The sequence below is a fragment of the Hyperolius riggenbachi genome, chromosome 1 (genome assembly GCF_040937935.1).
Source record: "Hyperolius riggenbachi isolate aHypRig1 chromosome 1, aHypRig1.pri, whole genome shotgun sequence".
Classification (NCBI taxonomy): Eukaryota; Metazoa; Chordata; class Amphibia; order Anura; family Hyperoliidae; genus Hyperolius; species Hyperolius riggenbachi.
In genome coordinates, this window is record NC_090646.1 from 176,553,294 (window position 1) to 176,573,510 (window position 20,217).

General features: G+C 41.1%; 1 protein-coding gene across 1 annotated transcript in view; it reads right to left on the reverse strand.

Annotated features, from left to right (window-relative positions):
* Positions 1–20,217, reverse strand: part of GLRB (glycine receptor beta) — a 145,166-nt gene that overhangs the window by 6,011 nt on the left and 118,938 nt on the right. Inside the window, exons 5-8 of the mRNA XM_068269531.1 lie at positions 19,140–19,369; positions 17,490–17,572; positions 15,126–15,266; positions 2,511–2,663 (exon numbers count right to left, since the gene is read on the reverse strand). Coding sequence (XP_068125632.1) covers positions 2,511–2,663; positions 15,126–15,266; positions 17,490–17,572; positions 19,140–19,369 — 607 coding nt within the window. The remainder of the gene's footprint in view (positions 1–2,510; positions 2,664–15,125; positions 15,267–17,489; positions 17,573–19,139; positions 19,370–20,217) is intronic.

The window sequence follows — 20,217 nt, forward strand, 5'->3', positions numbered from 1 at the left end:
TAAAAAAAATAAATTGTCATGTACAGAGATATTTCTCCCACCCAGCATGGGTATGTGTAAAAATAAACCACAAAACACATTATACTACTTCTCCTGAGTATGGCAATACCACATGTGTGGCATTTTTTTGCAGCCTAACTGCGCTAAGGGGCCCAAAGTCCAATGAGCACCTTTAGGCTTTACAGGGGTGCTTACAATTTAGCACCCCCCAAAATGCCAGGACAGTAAACACGCCCCACAAGTGACCCCATTTTGGAAAGTAGACACTTCAAGGAATTCAGAGAGGGGCATGGTGAGTCCGTGACAGATTAAATTTTTTTTCTTGGTCATAAGTTAGCAGAAATGGAAACTTTTTTTTTGGTCTCAAAGTGTCATTTTCCGCTAACTTGTGACAAGAAATAAAATCTTCTATGAACTCACTATGCCTCTCAGTGAATACTTTGGGATGTCTTCTTTTCAAAATGGGGTCATGTGGGGGGTATTTATACTATCCTGGAATTTTAGCACCTCATGAAACATGACAGGTGGTCTGAAAGGTCAGAGATGCTTCAAAATGGGAAAATTCCCTTTCTGCACCATAGTTTGTAAACGCTATAACTTTTACCCAAACCAATAAGACAAGACATGTAGCACAATAAATTTGGACAAAAAATTTGACTTTATTTGAAAAATGTCAGCACAGAAAGTAAAAAAAATCATTTTTTTGACAAAATTCATGTCTTTTTTGATGAATATAATAAAAACTAAAAATCGCAGCAGCAATAAAATAGCACCAGAAGAAAGCTGTATTAGTGTCAAGAAAAGGAGGGAAAATTCATTTAGATAGTAGGTTGTATAACCGAGCAATAAACCGTGAAAGCTGCAGTGGTCTGAATGGAGAAAAAGGCTCTGGTCCTTAAAGTGAATGTTTACCAGATTAAAAAAGAAAAAGTCAGATACTCACCTAAGGAGAGGGAAGGCTCGGTCCTAATGAGCCTTCCCCCTCCTCTCCCGATGCCCGGTCCCGCGCAGGATCCCCCGTGGCAGTATTCGACCAGTTCGGTCAAATACTGCCACTTCCGCATGCCTTCGGGAGCTTTCGGAAGCCTTCGTGAGCACTCGGGCTCCCGATGACGCGGCCGCTCCATACTACGCATGCGCGAGCGCCCTCTATGACGCACTCGTGCGTACGTAGTATGAAGCGGCCCGTCTTCGGAAGCCCGAGTGCTCCCGAAGACCTCCGAAGTTCCTGCGGCGGCGGACGCGAACGGGGGAGCCAGCACAGCACCGAGGGCACCGGGAGAGGAGAGGGAAGGCTCATTAGGACCGAGCCTTCCCTCTCCTTAGGTGAGTATCTGACTTTTTCTTTTTTAATCCGGTACCCATTGGCTTTAAGGGGCGAAAAGACTGTGGTCCTCAAGTGGTTAAGGACGACGCTAATTGAAATCTATGCCCTGTTTTCATGCTGATCTGGCTGCCAGGGCGTAGATTTCAATACACCGACGGTATGCGTTCTCGCCGCTTTCGTCGCTCCCAACGATCTCGCTGCTGTCTCCCCGCCGCAGCTCACTCGCTATGCTGTCTCTATAACAGCAGAGTCCTGTGAGTGGGTTAGGAGTCGATTTAATTGGCTCCTGAACCTGTCTATCAATGTAAGCAACTCCCATTGGCTTACATTAATAGACAGGGTCAGGAGCCAATGAAAGTGGCTCCTGACCCACTCACAGGAACTCTGCAGTCATAGCGATGGCAGAGTGGGTGGCTGAGGTCCCAGCGTGCGGCATGGACGGTGGGCAAGCAGCCCAATTTGTCTGTGTTCCGCCATTTCTGGTACCAGTGGTCTCTGGTCCTTAAGGGGGCAGAGACCTCTGGTACTTAAGTGGTTAAAAGGCATCAGTGCAGACGAAAACTTGTGGTCCATTCGGTGGAATGTGCTGAACGCATCTGTTCAAACGGAATGTGAGCGGACCCTATTGATTAACATAGGATCACCTCCATTAGGATCGGGTCCATTTAGCCAATATGAACTGGGCCTAAGTGTCTACTTCCACTGGATGCTGTGTCCGTTTCCGAAGCAGGCGGAGCACTAGCCTTAGCTGAACCAGCTCACATGCAGGGAAATGCTGCATACTCTTATGTAGTGGAAATGGACCCTTAATGGTGCACATTAATGGTGTGGTGGCGACCTTAACAATATCTCAGATAGCAAGGTGAGATAAAATGCACTGGAGTTTGCCAAGTTGCTGTGCATGCTTCTGACGTCACAAGCAAGATGGCAGCACCCATGTATGTAAAAATAAATAAATAAGAATCCAGCTGCAGAAATGGAAGATAAAGTAAAATGTGGTGCTAAGCATATCTCCAACTTTAAGATGCAGATACTATCACATTTTATATAGAGTGTACATAGTTTACATAAAGAACATGTTTGCATGAGTGAGTTCTGCTCTTAGCCAGCAGCTATCGACTTTATATTGTATTTCTGACAGGAAATCTGAAATACAAACAGATGAAAATGTGATGTTTATTACCTAGTGGTACTCTTGCAGCACTGGCATCAGGGTTGATCCAAAATGAAAGCCAGGACAACACAACAATAAGCAGAGTTGGAGCATAGACACCCATCATGTAGAAGCCAACCTGTCTCTCCAGTGTGAAGATGACTTCAACACAAGTATAGTAACCTAAAATCAAGAAAAGAAATAAGCTTTATATCAATGAATGTTAGTCATTTCTAACAGTAGTTCTGCTCCTAGAAAAATGATTTATTAATTGCTATTAATGTACTTTTGTCTTCATAGCAGCCGACAAGTTCCTAGTCACGAACAGTGCCATTCCAGCACAGGAGACTTGGGCGCAGCAGTGAGTAACTTCGGCGCTGTCAGAAGACGGAGCTGAAGTTACTTTTAGAACACTATAATCGGCCTCCAGCAATTGACGAATTGTTTCATTACCCACCATCCATGGCAGCATGGAGGGGGAATAGTATTTAAAACTAATGGGAATTTGTGCCGGAGCAGGATAAGCCATACAGGCTGTATCCTGCGCTCAAGTCTCCTGTGCCGATTCCTCTCGTATGCCCTAATCATGCTATAGACAATAGTCTTGAATAAATTGTTTCACAATGCAACTACAAGGTGGGGGGGAGCACCTGTCCACTGCCTATGCGGGCCGCTAACAAGTGCCAGGCCGGGAAATGGGAGCAGCTGCCAGGCGGTGAATTCACCGCCTCCAGCTGCTCATGGAAAAGAGGCCTTAAAGAAGATCTGTGATGCATTTACACCAAAGTAAAATAAACATATTACCGTTTTCCCCGCCATTCTCCCTCATCATTTTGCCTATTTTCACCGCTCCCCGATGCCAATAAATAGCTTAAATTAATAAAATATAACTTATAATCATTTGGCCAAGATGGCCGCAATGCAAATTGACTCCGGAAGTGCTTCCGGGTCATAGCAGATGATGACAGAGGATGAGAGGAAAGCTCTGTCCCTGACTATCTACTTTACAGGGATGAGCTGTGCTGAGCTGAGCTGATGCAACAAGAGGCAGCTCTCCCCCCCTGCTGTCAGCCTCACAGGAGCGAGGCAGACCTTCCCCTGCTCTCTGGAGCGCGCACCAAGGTCAGTAATGACTCATCAGATGATGTGCAGCAGGGGGAGGGGGAGGCAGATAGCAGGGAGGAACAGCTGCTGTATAGTTTGCCTCTTCCTGCAGCACAATATTCGTCTAACTAGGAATAATTAGAAAGGAGCAGGAGAGAGACACAGCTGTTTCTACAGGAGTCAGGGAAAAAAAGATTAGTACTTATGAAAGGAACATATAATTTCATTTAAATTGCATTTTGAAAAAAGGGCCACAGAACACCTTTAAAAGCTCACTGCAAGAATGTGCGTGTTTATTTGGGTGTCTGTGGTGCTTAGGGCTTGTCTGTGATGGACTCTGTGGTGATACTGTGCAAGGCGTGGCTCCCATCAAGATTTTTATAGTGTGCTGACCTGCAGGGTTTGAGCTTCTGCTTATGCATGATGATGGTGATGTAGTTTTATGGAATGCATTCAGGGTTGCTGTGCTCTGTCTGATTGTGTGCTACCCTTACATGTGTTCTGCACTACTAATGACCACTTTTTGCTTTGAGTCTTGTTCTGTTGTTTGAGGGCGGGGCTTTAGTGTGTGTGTAGTTTCTTCTTTCCAGCCATCGTCAAAGGATGATCTCTTCTGACAACGGGGTTAACCACCCTGGCGTTCTATTAAGATCGCCAGGGCGGCTGCGGGAGGGGTTTTTTTTAATAAAAAAAAAACTATTTCATGCAGCCAACTGAAAGTTGGCTGCATGAAAGCCCACTAGAGGGCGCTCCGGAGGCGTTCTTCTGATCGCCTTCGGCGGCCAAAAGTAACACGGAAGGCCGCAATGAGCGGCCTTCCGTGTTTTGCTTACTTCGTCGCCATGGCGATGAGCGGAGTGACGTCATGGACGTCAGCCGACGTCCTGACGTCAGCCGCCTCCGATCCAGCCCTTAGCGCTGGCCGGAACTATTTGTTCCGGCTGCGCAGGGCTCAGGCAGCTAGGGGGACCCTCTTTCGCCGCTGCTCGCGGCGGATCGCCGCAGGGCGGCGGCGATCAGGCAGCACACGCGGCTGGCAAAGTGCCGGCTGCGTGTGCTGCACTTTATTTGATCCAAATCGGCCCAGCAGGGCCTGAGCGGCACCCTCTGGTGGTAATGGACGAGCTGAGCTCGTCCATACCGCTAAGGTGGAATTCACAAAAGGGTGATAACTGAGTTGACCACGCCTAAAAGCTTTGCATGTGCAAACTAGGGTGCAAACTACTTAGCACCCTAGTTTGCATGTGCAAAGCTTTTAGGTGTGATAACTGAGTTTTTAGGTGTGATAACTGAGTTATTACGCTTTTGTGGATCAAGCTCATCATATGCACTTGTCAACCACAGGCACAGTGGTCAGCTCATTTAATAAAGCTATCTTAAGGTGCCGTTAATGGCACCATTTTTTCATCAGATGCGATCTTTCGACAAAACTTTTACGATCAAAAGTAATCAGAAGGTAATTGTCGATTGTTTCCATAAAATGGTTGATTAGGGCATTTTCTTGCTTTCAATTTGATTGTAAAATCCAACATTTAGGTTGATTAAATTTACTGTGCCTATCGACCACAGTGTCGTTTTACATTGATTTTAACAATCAATTTGATTGTAAAAATTGCATCAAAAGATTGCATCTGATGAAAAAATGGCACCTTTAAGGTGGCCACACACCATACAATTTTTTAAATATCTGTTCAATTTAAGAATTGCAATCAATTTTTCTGACTGATTGTAACAAATTAAAAAATATGACCAATCTACCACACACCTATGCTCAATTTTTCCCCAATTATGATAAAAATGATTAGAAACTCTGAGAAAATTGCTAGGGTGTGTATATTAATAAACTTACAATCCAACACACACCATACAATCTTTAGAGAAATTGAACAGAAATAAAAAAAACGGGAATTCCGATCTGATTTTTCAGTCGAATGAAAAAAATCTTTCGATTTTTTCGAGAGATACGATCGTTTTCATCGAATTGCTGTAAAATCGGATCATTTTATTGTATCGTGTGTGGCCACCTTTAGATTGATTAGATGAGAGGACTGTTAGTACCCTTTTGTCACCTTTCCTTTCTGTGACAGCTGTATGATAGCTGCTTGTTATTAAGAGGATGATTATCTATTTGCACAATAAATGCTGCCAGACCCCCCACTAGCTAGCAGTTTCTCTGTTAGCACGCTGTGTGTTCTGAGTCACACAACCACTTCAGCTCCTGAGCTGTTTCATTTTCTTGCTGTCACTAATGTGCACCGTCTCACTGCACATTGGAAGATGAGACATTTTTATTAAACAACTTTATTTATAAAACGCTAACATATTATGCAGTGCTGTACAATAGATAGGGGAGACATTATAGCATCAAACAACATTACAGAGACATTATAGAGTTTAACAATGGTACACAAAAAAAGTGTTGTGACAATGTAGGGATAAGTATAGCAGATGGTGGCGGAGAAGGGCACATGAGTAGAAGGGCCCTGCCAAATAAGCTTATAATCTAAGGAGAGCTGCACAATAAAAGCATATTCAGCGAAGACCCTAATTTCCGCCACAGGCGGGGATTGCCTGATGCATGTGCTTGCCAGTTGCTTGAGCAACCGGCCAAAATAGCACAAACCTTCCCCTGTGCAGCAGAAACTACTTTCCGCTCCCCCAAGGCCTTCTTCTATACCTCCCATCGGCTTTACGATGTCCTCTGTGTACGACTCCCAATGACTCACCTCACCCGCATCGGGTCAGGTGACATGCCATGAGGTGGTGCATTGACATTGGAAAGCCGATGGGAGCTGCAGGATGTGTAGAAGACGGTGCCTGGAGGCTCTATAGTAGTTTATGCTCTGCAAACCCCCAAACGTTCTGTCCCCATTACCCCCCCCCCCCCCCCCCCAGGCATGCCGGTTAATTGAGACTTCCAGTTGCCAAGTTGTGGATACCAAAAAAAGACTTTGCTGTACTAAATAAAAACAATGGTTACACAGAGATCTGCAATACAACTCAACAAGTAAGTTTGTTGTTATTAAAAAGTTTGTTATTTACTACCTTATACAAAGTGTCAGCTTTACTTTAACAGAAGTTCAACTTGTGTGCTCCATTATAAGTGTTTGAAAGTCTAAATAACACGAACAACATTACAAAGCCCTTGACTGGTTCTAAGTGATCGGCACACTTCTGCAACACAGAAATCAATGGATCTAAACCATACCCTGACCTTTTCAAGCTGCAGGAGAAACCTAGCGCACGCTGGCAGAAATCAATGCCCAGGTTTCCATAGATCATTCACGGGGGCTTGTCCCATGACGTACTTTACGCGGGCTTCTTACACCACTTACGGACTTTTAGGCTTTCCTCTTAAAAAATCCACTAAAGAAACCTCTGTTGAGGTGCCTCTAGATTTATTAGTACTTTGATGTGCACAGTTCCAGTATAAAACTATTTCCCAGATGCTACCCTGAAATGCTGCCATTTTACTCATGTTTAGTATACTAAAAATATGTCTGATTAAGAAATGGCTAATGTTACCTGGAGACCAATAAATCGAGCTGTAGCTGGGGGAAACCATTACTGCGAATATTTTATTAGGGGAATATTTAATAAGAGCAGTTTAAAAACAAGAAAACAGAAGGGAGCCTTAAGAACATCTACATCAAAGCGATCGTTTGGAAAATGTTCTGTGTGAAGATAGAAGAGGAGTGTATATGTACAGCTCATACAGGCTACTTTACAACATAGACACAGTTATATACAGTATAAGCTCATTCATTAAATTATAATCCACCTAAATTAAACTCTTAAATGTTAAGGCCCAGCTAAACCCTGGCAAGCTGAATGGATGGATCACAGTACTGCTGCACAAGGAGCTGTTTCCACCCACTGAGCGAGCTACTTCTACTGTGCTTCCAGCACTGAATTCAACTCTGTTAAACAAATGTCACATTTTAGTAGGCAAGACTTGCCTTACTTATTAAAACTACTGGGCGGAGAGCTGAAGGGTGAAGAATGACAGCAATATAGCTGCTAGGCTTTACTTGGGCTTTTAGGCCCATTTCTGAGCAGAAACAAAAATGTTTGATTAACCATTTAAGCCTCCTGGACGTAGAAGTTACGTCCAGGAGAGCATGTGCGCTCCCGTGGCCGATCGCGGCCGCGGGTCGTTAGCCCAGGAATCAACCAATTGGGACATGCTGCCCGATGATTGATTCCTCTCCCCTGCAGAAAAAGCGACCGATTCTCTCGGAAGCCTCGCTTTTTCTGCCTCTTGCGTCCCCCTAAGCGTACATGTTACACTTAGTGTGACTTGATGTAAACAAACTCATGGCTGCCATCTTGTGGCCAAAAAGTAAAAACCACATCTACATGTAAAAAAAAAAAAAATACACATATATATTTACATTAAAAAAATACTATTTACATCCCACCCTCCCAAAAATACTCACATAAAATGTTTAATAATTAAAAAAAAAAACATAAAAAAACATGTAAATATTGACCTAAGGGTCTAAACTTCTTAAATATCAATGTAAAGATAAAATATTTCTATTTTTTTTTAATTATAAGCTTGTAAATAGTGATGGATGGAATACGGAAAAAATGCACTTTTATTTCCAAATAAAATATTGTTGCCATACATTGTGATAGGGACATAATTTAAACGGTGTAATAACTGGGATAAATAGGCAAATACAATACGTGGGTTTTAATTATGGAGGCATGTATTATTTTAACTATAATGGCCGAAAACTGAGAAATAATTTTTTTCTTATTCTTCCTGTTAAAATGCATTTCCAGTAAAGTGGCTCTTAGCAAAATGTACCCCCCAAAGAAAGCCTAATTGGTGGCGGAAAAAACAAGCTATAGATCAGTTCATTGTGATAAGTAGTGATAAAGTTATAGGTTAATGAATGGGAGGTGAACATTGCTCGGATGCATAAAGTGAAAACGACTGAGGGCTGAAGTGGTTAAAGCAGCAGGGACAGCCATACTATCACAGGAATAAAACACATATATAAGTAGACAAATACTCGTTCTACTTACAATTCAGTGTTTCCCAACCCTGCCCTCAAGGCCCACCAACAGTGCATGTTTTGTGGAAATCCACAGGGCTAGATAATCAGCTCTGCTGAGACACTAATAACCTCACCTGTGCATGTTTGAGGTTTTCTGAAAAACCTTTTACTGTTGGTGGGCCTTGAGGATAAAGTTTGGGAACTGTGACTTACATAACATAAGTATTGTACTGTCCACATTTTGATTTCAGTGAATTTTATATAGTAAATAAAGAGAAAACTATACCAGGCTTTTTCCATCTGTACTGCCTCTGACTGAAGTCAATCCTGATGTAATTTCCTCCCTTACTCTTTTTTTCTCCTGCCTGCAATGGTGTATGCATTGCCAGACCTTCTCCCCACTGAGCTCTGTACTAAAACTGCACTGACATATCTACCGTAACTTTCTTTGTAAACACATGGGAGCACAGAATAGATCATATTTCAGCAGCTTCTGCAGAGAGGTGGGGTGTATTTCCCCTCTCAGCCTCCTGCCACACTGAACTGCCCTCAACCAATCAGTGAGGAGCAGGAATGTGGGAGGGGAGATGCCAAGCTTCCCTGCTCCCGGCAATGTACCAAAATAGAGCCAGGCTGACTGAGATAAGATTTATTACAGCAGAAATGTTTATGATTATATTGGAATGCTTGTAATGCAGACTGCATGTAGACTACATAATAAACACAGAGCAGTGGGCAAATGGAATTTGATTTTAGGGCTGACAATCCTGCTTTAAATCGCCTGGCTGGTTGATTGGGCAGTATTCAGTTCAGTTGTAGTTGTAAGCCTACGTAAGGGCCTAGAAATAAAAAAGACAAAATGGGGATGGGTGAGGGAGTTTGAAAGAATGGGTGCTAATCCCCATCATCAATTCTTGAAATAGGGCCCTTTCACTCTTCACATGCACTTCAATCCGATTCTTGAAGTGCATGCGTTTTTTTGGATTGCAAGGACACTGTAATTAATATAGTAATTTGTGGTGCCCTGTACTGAGTGGCGCAATTGTTTTTTTACCCAATCTCAAACGTAGTGCTTGCTGCAGTTTGCCTGTGCTTGTGATTAGGTTAAAGGAATGGGAGCGCTTGCAAATTGCAAAGAAAACATGGTGCTATGTAATTTGCTTTCCAATCTCCAATTTGAAAAAAAAATCCCGCAAATTGGGCTCTATGGCTTAAAGTATTAGAGGCAGAGGATCAGCAGGACAGCCAGGTAACTGGTATTGCTTAAAAGGAAATAAATATGGCAGCCTCCGTATCCCTCTTGTTGCAGTTGTCCTTTAATGTTTCTTTATGGCACATAGGCCCCTATGCAATTAACTTTTTCTCGTAGGTAATATTGTCATAGCTAGTTAATAAAATGCCTTTTAAAATGCCAGCAAATAAGAAAATACTTTAAATAATTTTGATAGTATTTTTAACCTACTTTTTGGTATTTTTTTCAGTTGCAAAATGCTGAACAGTTATTTTAAAGAGAAGATGAAAAATGATCTCTTAGAAGAAAACTTAGGAGAAAAAGTTAATTGCATGTGGGCCACAGTGTCACCTTTTTAACTGCACATACTTGAAAATAACTCCAGTGCCTCATTTAAATCAAGCACCTCATACCCCCAGAAGATCTGCCAACCTTAGTCCACGCCTTCATCACATCCCGACTGGACTACTGCAATGCTCTCTACACTGGCCTTCCAAAAAAGGTCTTGTACCGACTACAGCTGATACAGAATACTGCTGCCAGACTGCTAACCAACCAACCCCGTCACTGCCACATAATGCCAGTCCTGCACTCCCTTCACTGGCTACCTATAGAATGGAGGGTCCTATTCAAGATCGGCCTACTGACATTTAAATCCCTGAATAATCTAGGCCCTGGATACATGGAAGATATGTTGCAGCTACATAGCAATCCCCGCATTCTCAGATCAACAGGTTCTAATAATCTAGTCATACCCAGAGTACACCTGGAAACTTTTGGTCCCAGAGCCTTCTGTCATGCTGCCCCTACGTTTTGGAACTCCTTACCTCAACAGATCAGGACAGCTCCATCCCTGGACGTGTTTAAATCCAGACTGAAAACCCACCTGTTCAGTTTGGCATTTGCAGAAATATAACTTTTGTTGTGTGAATACTTCATCCTACTAATTACTGAATCTGAGAGAGCCTAAGCGCTTTGAGTCCTATGGGAGAAAAGCGCTATAGAAATGTTATTGTATTGTATTGTATTGTATTTATTTGATGACTAAAAATAAGATAGGGTCGCTCTTTCAATGTGTCTACTGTGCACATATGCATGTTTAGCAGGCTGCTTACAACTGACAATTTGAATACAAAAAAAGACTAATGAAAATCCACAAGTTCTGCTTGTTTGACTTGCAGGTCTCACAGACAATGATTTGTTTGCCAAGAGAATTATTTCTCTGTGATAATAATTTTCTAAAAATATCTAGACTTCAGTCCTGCAAGACTAGAGCTATGTTACACGGAGAGATCCGTAGCAGAGATTTGTGGATGATGACAGTAGAAGTCTAGATAAAATGTATATCTTGCTACAGTAGTGATATATTTCTGCAGTTTTATATGTGAGTGTCCTTGGAAAGCAATTGTCAAAACTACATGACAGGTACTCTTGAATTATGTAACCCTAATCCAATAACGTATCGTGGGTTAGCGAATATTCTTTATATTTGATACAAGTTAAGGCTATGCTGCTAAGTGAGGATATATACTACAATTTGAAATTAAATACCATTTTTAATTCAAAGTATACCAGCACTCCGAGATAAAACAGCTTGTGCCAGTTTTTTTTTATTCGGCAGTAAATTATGCTTTATCTTTAATGTGACTAATAAGCAATGGACTTGGTTGGTAGTAATAACAATTCCCATCCCAGCAGCCTCTGGGGCATGCACAATCAGCTTGGGGGAGCTGCGTGTTATCTCCTGTAGGGCTGGTGCACACCAAGTGCGCTTCTGATCGCTTTTAAAAAACGCCAACGCTTTGCAAAGTGCTTGGCTAATGTATTTTAAAGGGGATGGATCACACCAGAGCAATGTGATTTTCTCCCAACTGCAAACGCGAGTCCTGCAGCATTTCAGCTGATTTCTGAGGCGATTCAGCCTCAATGTTAAGCATAGGAAAAGTGGAAAATCGCTTTGAAAAGCGCTAGAATAGAGCATTTTTGTTACAGAAGCTGTTCAGTTCTAGCTAGAATTCTACATCTAAAAATCAGATTAAAATGGAGATGGAATAATTATTCCTAGTTTCCAATCAGGAGTATGTTTATTTTCAGAATCTGACTTCTGTACCATGTGACCATTCACAATTCTGATTTATGTTAAACAACACACAAAATTGATCCTTATTGGAAGTATATATGTACAAAATAAAATATAACTTTTAATAAACTTTGTTAAAATTTCTCTTTGGTTTTCATCATGACAAAAATGAGATAGGGTTGAGTGTATCTGGAACTCATACAATTCTGCCATCCAGGCAGATCATATACGGTTGCCCCCTATTTCTCGACTGATTGGCTTATATAGTCTCTACATCAAAAACACCCCCCACCAAAAACCAACATGTTTCAACTCCCCAATGAAAAACAAAAAAAAGAGAGAGCTGTGCTCCCAAGTAATGGCTGACTTTACTTGGGAGCACAGCTCTTTCTTTTTTGTTTTTCATATATGATGTGATTGTAATGTGGTATCTCTATAGCACCTAGCACTCTAGAACTTTAGCACTTTCCCGGACAACGGCTCTCATTGGGGAGTTGAAACATGTTGGTTTTTGGTGGGGGGTATTTTTGATGTAGAGAATATTTAAGCCAATCAGTCGAGAAATAGGTAGCAACCGTATATGATCTGCCTGGATGGCAGAATTGTATGAGTTCCAGATGCACTCAACCCTATTTCGTTTTTTGTCATGATGAAAACCAAAGAGAAATTTTAACAAAGTTTATTAAACATTATATTTTATTTTGTACATATATACTTCCAATAAAGATCAATTTTGTGTGTTGTTCTGTACCATGTGGATGGATATCTTGGTATGCAAAGGGTTCTAGGAAACTTTTTGTATTTTATATACTGGATACACAGCTTCTGCAGCTTTAGCTGCATCTCAGTGACCTCCTTACTGAAGGCATATGAAGACCAACGAGGATGTTGTTACAACAAACACTGTCAAAAGTATGCTGGGGAGCCTGAATCCCTGCCTAACGCTGTGAGATGCGGCAACCAAACATCCTCCAGAGATATTTGCCTTGGCAGGGCAAGTGACTCATGCTACAAGATGAATGCAAGGTCAGAAGTGTTTGACACACAGAGAAATATCAGTATTGACAATGGCATTTCCCAGAGAGATCTACTGTCTCTGTAAAGGGCATATTGGAGACCTGTGTGCTGTAACACTAAGCACAGCCAGGTGCTCGGGCAGCCTTGATTGCTGCTAAAAAAACAAAAAGAAATCCATGAAGATGTGCCCTAATAGCTCAAAGATTTGTCGGGACGTGTTTACTTTAATCACACATATAGTACTATGCCTCACTGCAGTCTTAACTATGTTTTTTGCATTTCAAGAGAAAATATAGAGCTGCCAGCAGAGTAGGAGTATTTCCTTTCCACGTAGCGTCACCTGACCATGCCCAGCTCTGGGGGAATTAGGCGCCAAAGAAGAAATTAGGGCGCCTGATAAATTTCGTTTTAATAATTTGTGAATTGTCGGTTTAACTTTTTTATATCTTTTTTTTTTTTGCTTTGATAATGTGTACATTATCGGTTTAACTTTTTCTAGCATTTGGAAATTTGTTTTGAGAGATAAAATTGTTAAATATCGTTTTTTGTAGTAATGGTATTTGCAGTTGAGAAAGGGTTTTTTAGGGTTAGGCATCAGGAAGCGGATGTTTGAGTTAGGCATCAGCAGGGGGGTCTTGGGGTTAGGCACCGACAGGGAGTCTTAAGGTTAGGCACAAACAGGGGGGGTCTTAGGGTTAGGCACCACTAGGGGAGTCTTAATATTAAGCATCACCATGGGAGTCTTAGGGTTAGGCATCACCAGGGGGACTTAGGGTTAGGCACGACCAGGGGAGTCTTATGCTAGGTACACACCATACAATTTCCTGTTAGATTCTTCTGTTAGATTTACCTACAACATGGAAAAAAGCTATGTGGCAGGTAAATCTAACAGAAAATTGTATGGTGTGTACCTAGCATTAGAGCCATTGCTGCTGGCAGGCTCTTAGAAACAAAAACCATCCTATTTCTACAGAGCTGTGATCTAGTGCAGCGCTGTACTGGGGACAGCCCAGGTGCTTGGCTGTCCCCAGGTGTGGCTCAGAATCGGCTCATGCCTATGAGAGGTGATCCTTGTGATGGATCTCGGAGGGAGGGAGGGAAATCAAAAAAATTAAAATAAAAAAAAATGTTTTAAATTAATAATAATAAAAAAAAAATGTCATCGCAGCAGCAATCAGATGCCACCAACACAAAGCTCTGTTGATGGCAAGAAAAGGAGGGCAGATTTATTTCTGTGCTAAGTTGTATGGCCCTGCAGCAAACTGTTAAAGCTGCAGAGTTCTGAATTGTAAAAAAATGGCCTGGTCACTAGGGGGTGTAAGCCTATGGTCCTCATGAGGTTAAATTGACTTTTTATATAACTAGGGCTTATTTTTAGGGCTTATAATTTGAGCATCCTCAGATCCTGACATGTCATGCTATGGCTTATTTTTAGGGTAGGTCTTATTTTCAGGTAAAAAAACAAACAGTGTACTCTCTAACCACCTCCTGTGGATAAAGCTGGTATAGTTCAGGGATTATTATTATTATTATTTAGTATTTATATAGCGCCGACATATTACGCAGCGCTGTACAGTGTATATATATATATATATATATATATCTTGTCACTAACTGTCCCTCAAAGGAGCTCACAATCTAATCCCTACCATTGCCATATGTCTATATATTATGTAGTGTAAGTACTGTAGTCTAGGGCCAATTTTTTTAGGGGGAGCCAATTAACTTATCCGTATGTTTTTGGAATGTGGGAGGAAACCGGAGTGCCCGGAGGAAACCCACGCAGACACGGAGAGAACATACAAACTCTTTTGCAGATAGTGCCCTGGCTGGGATTCGAACCAGGGACCCAGTGCTGCAAGGCGAGAGAGCTAACCACTACGCCACCGTGCTGCCCGGGATGTCGAACTCCACTCACCACAGTTCATAGACTGCTGTTGACTACAGCCAAGTAGTATAGGACAACACTGAAAACCCAGCCAGCCAAGTAATAAAAAGTGAACAATGAAAAATAGTTTAGAGAACATTCTGCATCGCAATTTATGATATATTCCATACAATAACCATTAAAAAACATAAGCCTGAACTAGATGTACAAGCTACTTTAAAACTATACATAAACTTTATTGATTGTGTATTCATATAGCGCTGACATGAAATACTGAAATAATATACTATTTGAACATGATACATAGAGTACTTACCAGTGCCTTTATAGTACTTTGTACAGTTACCATATTCAATGTCTTCTGTTTTAATGTCAAACTGAGGCAATGCTATTTTCTCCATTTGAACTGGGTCTCCAGACTGCCAAATGAACCGCAAGTCATCTGTGGTATATCCAACTTTTTGCCAAACAGAAAGATTTTAGTGAATGACGCACATTCCTATTAAATCTATTTAGCTTTCTCAAAGCCGTAATTATCTGTTCTCAAGACATATAACGAAGAGCCATCTAGAAACAAATATTACAGCTTGGAAATCATGTTATTACTGCAAAAGCAAAATATGCATAAAAGCAAAACAAAACCGTACTAATGATGTTATTGATTTCCCTAGTTCAGAACAAAATAACTATATTTATGTCTACTCATATTAAGCTCTCAGACATTAACAGATAGCTCTTCCAGCCCTTTGTTGCTGCTGATATATAATTGTGTTTTTAATAAAATAAATTTAGCTAACAAGATGTATGATGAATGAATGATGTCACAGCTAAAATAGATCTATGATGTATTGAAGTGTCATGCAAAACAAAGGCACATATATCACAAGGATAAGCAATTCATTAGCTCAACTGTAATGATGTGCCAAGAGCAATGCTGTTCAATTACCCACAGCAAACACAATAAAAATAGTCTGTTATAAGTATGCTTACATTTACATAGAAAGAACACTATTCAGATTAGGTGAGCAGAGTAACTGCACATCACCTCTTCATACGCAATAAATAAAAGGAAGAATAAAAACATTGTTTGCCTGTACATGAAAGACCTTAACACTTTCGCAGCTAATTTATTTAGAGGCCTTGCAAGTGCTCCAGGCCAATTTATTTAGCACATTGCCCCACTTCTAATTAGTACTGCTGTAATGTGTATTTATGGCCACTTGTCACTAGGGGGCAGTGTGAGACAATCATAGGGGGAAAAAAACATATCCAGGCACATCGACTCTAGGGCTGAAGGGGGTGTGGCCAAAAAACAAAAAAAAAACAATTAACCCTTCGCACTTTCGCATGCAAATGTACAAACAAATGCATTCACAGATTCACTCATCCAGGCACCACTGTTATCCCTACAGCTAAATTAAAAGCCAGGGTCTTAGTTCACAGAAGAATGCATTCTTATGCTTAGTCTAAGCAAAATAATGCATTCTTCTGTGAACTAAGACCCTGGCTTTTAACTTAGCTGTAGGGATAACAGTGGTGCCTGGATGAGTGAATCTGTGAATGCATTTGTTTGAACATTTGCATACGACAGTGCGAAAGGTTAACTGAATTTAGACAATAATAGAGGACTTCTGCTTTCTGTTTCTATATTTTCTGCTAGCAGAGAGACATCAAAGCATTCCAAGGATTTATAGCACAACTAGTTCTGCGGACTGAGGTCAAAAGCAGTGCACTTATCTCAAACGAGATAACTCTATTGAAGCTGCTAATGGGTTAACCAGTGATAACGTAGCATCTGTCTGAATCGTAAATGCATATTGGGTCCCATGCATAAAGTGTCTGCTTTACAACACATTTAATATTCCCTTAGCAACCAGTCAGCATCCCATTTTCTTGTTACTAGGGCTGATTTGAGGGTTGCTGGGATGGGAAAATAACAGAGTCTGTTCTACAGTTAGACACTTTATATGTACCCAGATCAGGATTATAATAAAGAAGAGTGAGTTTCACACAGCACACTTCAAACTTCCATTAATATGCATTAGAATCCATGGTTCTTAAACCACCCTTGACTGGATGTTTGAAGTGAGCAGGAAACTTCTGCTTTACTTCACTGTATATCATTAATACTAAATGATTTCCCTTGTAATCAATCTCCAGTCATAAAATACCACTTTCAACTTATTGTAGCCACCATTTTACTGCTACACTGATTACTGCTACAAAATGAGCAGTATTTGCTTTTACAGAATATATTTAGAGGCACGGTTTGCAAAGGCGGTAATCTATGGATTAACAGAAAAGTTCTTTATTTTGCAAAAACATAAAAATGGTATTTCTTTAAAGATCTGCAGACTCGATTGTCCACTTTAATGCAGAGTAACACTTTAATAATAGTAGTATGTGACTGCAGGGTCATTTCAGGAGACAATCAAAGCCCTGACTGTCACCGTAAAAATGACATGGGCAATCTGATGAGGAACCTGAGAACAAAGCCAGGATATGGTGATCTTAAAATCCAAGATAATCCATTAACAGGATTTTATTTTTATTAAATAGGCTCCATAGAAATTTTTATATGTAGCAAAGTAAAAAAAAAAGTGAAGTAAAGTAAAAAAAAGTAAACCTATTTAGCAATGCTTTTGGATAACAGTTATAACATAAATGATCAGGTACATACAACTTTCCAGCTGCATTTTGCACCGCTGCGTGTCCATCGGAAACAAGGTCAGGTCCAGAGGACAGGACAAGGTTATGGACAACCTAAATAAAATATAGGCATAGTTTGCACAGTTTAGAGATCACTTCTAACACATTGTATATCAGTACAAAAAACAACATGCATGGGCACTTTGCATGTAAAGCAATTTAAAAACAGTCTGAAGCCTAAAACAATACCTCTATTTACTAGGCAGTCCTCTTCAGCAATAAATCCATTGCTGAAATGCCACATTCATGCAGCAGAACGATAAATTAATACCCCTGAAATCCCCGGGGCAAAATTCCGGACTTCTTCCGGGTAGAGACAGAGCTTTGTGCAGTAGCTCTGCCTCTGCTCGCATCAATCTCCGACGATCTCCGCATCCTCCCGCCCCCTCAGTCTTCTTTCACTGTGAGGAGCGGTAGGAGGCGGAGATTGACACAAGCAGAGGCAGAGCTACAGTGCAAAGCTCTGCTTCCCCCAGGCAGCAAAATCCATGACCTGGAAAGTCGTGGAATTTTGCCCCGGGATTTAGGGGGTATTAATTGATCTTTCTGCGGAATGCTGCGTTTCATCTATGGTCTTATTGCTGAAGATGACTGCCCATACAATGCATTATTTCAGAAGTTTATTATCACTTTACATTCCCTTTAAAGTTTCTTTCCCCTTGGAAAAAGAAAGTGCCAGTCTGCTCAGTCAGTCCAGCAAAGGGTAAATCAATATATAGAGTATCACAAATAAGATTAACAGCTTAAATTCCAACAGGTAAGCACAAGTATGTGTCTATAAAAATACTCAAAGACTTGGATAGCAACTGCCCATATATATGCAGATATATAGGTATCCATGAGGCCCATCAAGGTTTCTGGTATTCACACTTTATATGTTAACATAGAAAGTATCCACATAAAGGCATTACACTGGTATGCACTGCAGAAGGCATACCTGGGGACTGCCCCAAAACTGCCCTAGCAGCAGTGTATTGGCAATACTGGCAAGACTGGTGTCTGCCTCTGCACAAAACTCAAGGGAGTTACGTCTGCTGTACTGTCCCCATCACAACACCAGGTAGCTGGAAGGACAGAACGGCCGTTCTCACTCAAACTGCACACAGTCTGCAAACAATCACCTTGCATATAAAGTTGCTCTGTCCCTAATCTAATCTTGGAATACTGCCAAAGGTCCTGATTGAGATCAAATATATTTGTATTGAACTGCTGGCCATAAGCAAACAATCTATTCAAATACAAGAAAACCCAGGAAACCAGAGGATCTGATGATGGACATTCAGATGTATGTCATTATAAAGCCCTCCATATTAAATGACATGATGGTTTGATCCAAGGACTGAATATGTTAAGAGATTAAGCTTATGTTTAAAAAAAGCATTGCTATTCAATATGAAGATAAAAAGAACAAGGCGATTATCAGATTGATCTACTCATTATATAGGATGCCCACTTTTTGCATACCAATGAATCAATGCAGCAGTTTAGGTCCAATGACTACTCGGATCTTCATTAATCTTATCACGTAACAAGAAATTTCCACATATAAATACACACTGTGCAGAGGTGTCACCTCTTCACAACATGCAGAAATTGCAGAGGAAAATTAAACAGTGCTTACCTCATGCTGAGAAGGACATCTCCATCACGAAAAATAAACAGGAGGATGTTTTCCTGTGTGACATCATGAAAATTGGCCATTTTCTCATTGGCAAAAAATAAATCTGGTTTCCACAGACATTTGAACATGGATGGATCTACAGTGAGGGCATCGGAGCCTCTGAAGTCACTGGGAAGTTTCAGCCGTGGGTCGTTCCATCTTTGCCTCAGAAAGATATTAACTCTGTAATCCTGAAAAGGAATAAACCTTATGGTAACTGTGTGACCTAATGAGACTAGCCACCCATAAACATGAAATTTGAGGTCTACATCAGGTGTGTTCATTCATCCTCAGTTTTCATCTCTTTTGACTTTGCAGATTTATTACGGTCATCTCAAGTGAATTTACATGCAGTAATGTACTTAAAACTGGACTTCATTGACGTTTAATAACTTTACTTCTCAGCCAGTACTCATTTTAGAGATACTTCATAGTTTGTTTATTTTTGTGCCGTGTGACATAAATCTGTACCCTGAAGACATTAATATGACTGAAGCCTGTCAGTCAGGCTTATCCAAGCCATGTTGGTAGGAAGTAATTTGTGGTCCAGTTATTTATTTAGAACTTCCAAGCTGTACCATGATGTGACATGCAGCCTATTCTTTATCCCCGTTTGATTCAGTAGACATTTTTTAATATACTGCCTATGACAAGTTTAAGTACCCACTTTGTGTTCAGCACCTAGGGTTTAAGAGATAAGGGGATTTATAGCACAAGTGCACAAAATCACTTGCTGTATTTTTTGGACTATAAGACTCACTGTTTCTCCCCCAAAAATGTGTGTGTGTGTGTGTGTGTGTGTGGGGGGGGGGGGGGGGGGGTTGAGGGAAATCACTGTGTCTTATAGTCCAATTGCAGGCAGTTCCTTACTTGTGAACGCCTGCCAATACTAACTTCCAACCCGCTGTAATGGGGACTGTGCCCATGCAGAGGAGGACACAGGTACAAACGGAGGACACAGAGGGACACAAAGGGGCATAGAGGAGGACACAAGGAGGACAGAGGCGGACACAAGGGGGACACAGGAGGACTCAGGGAG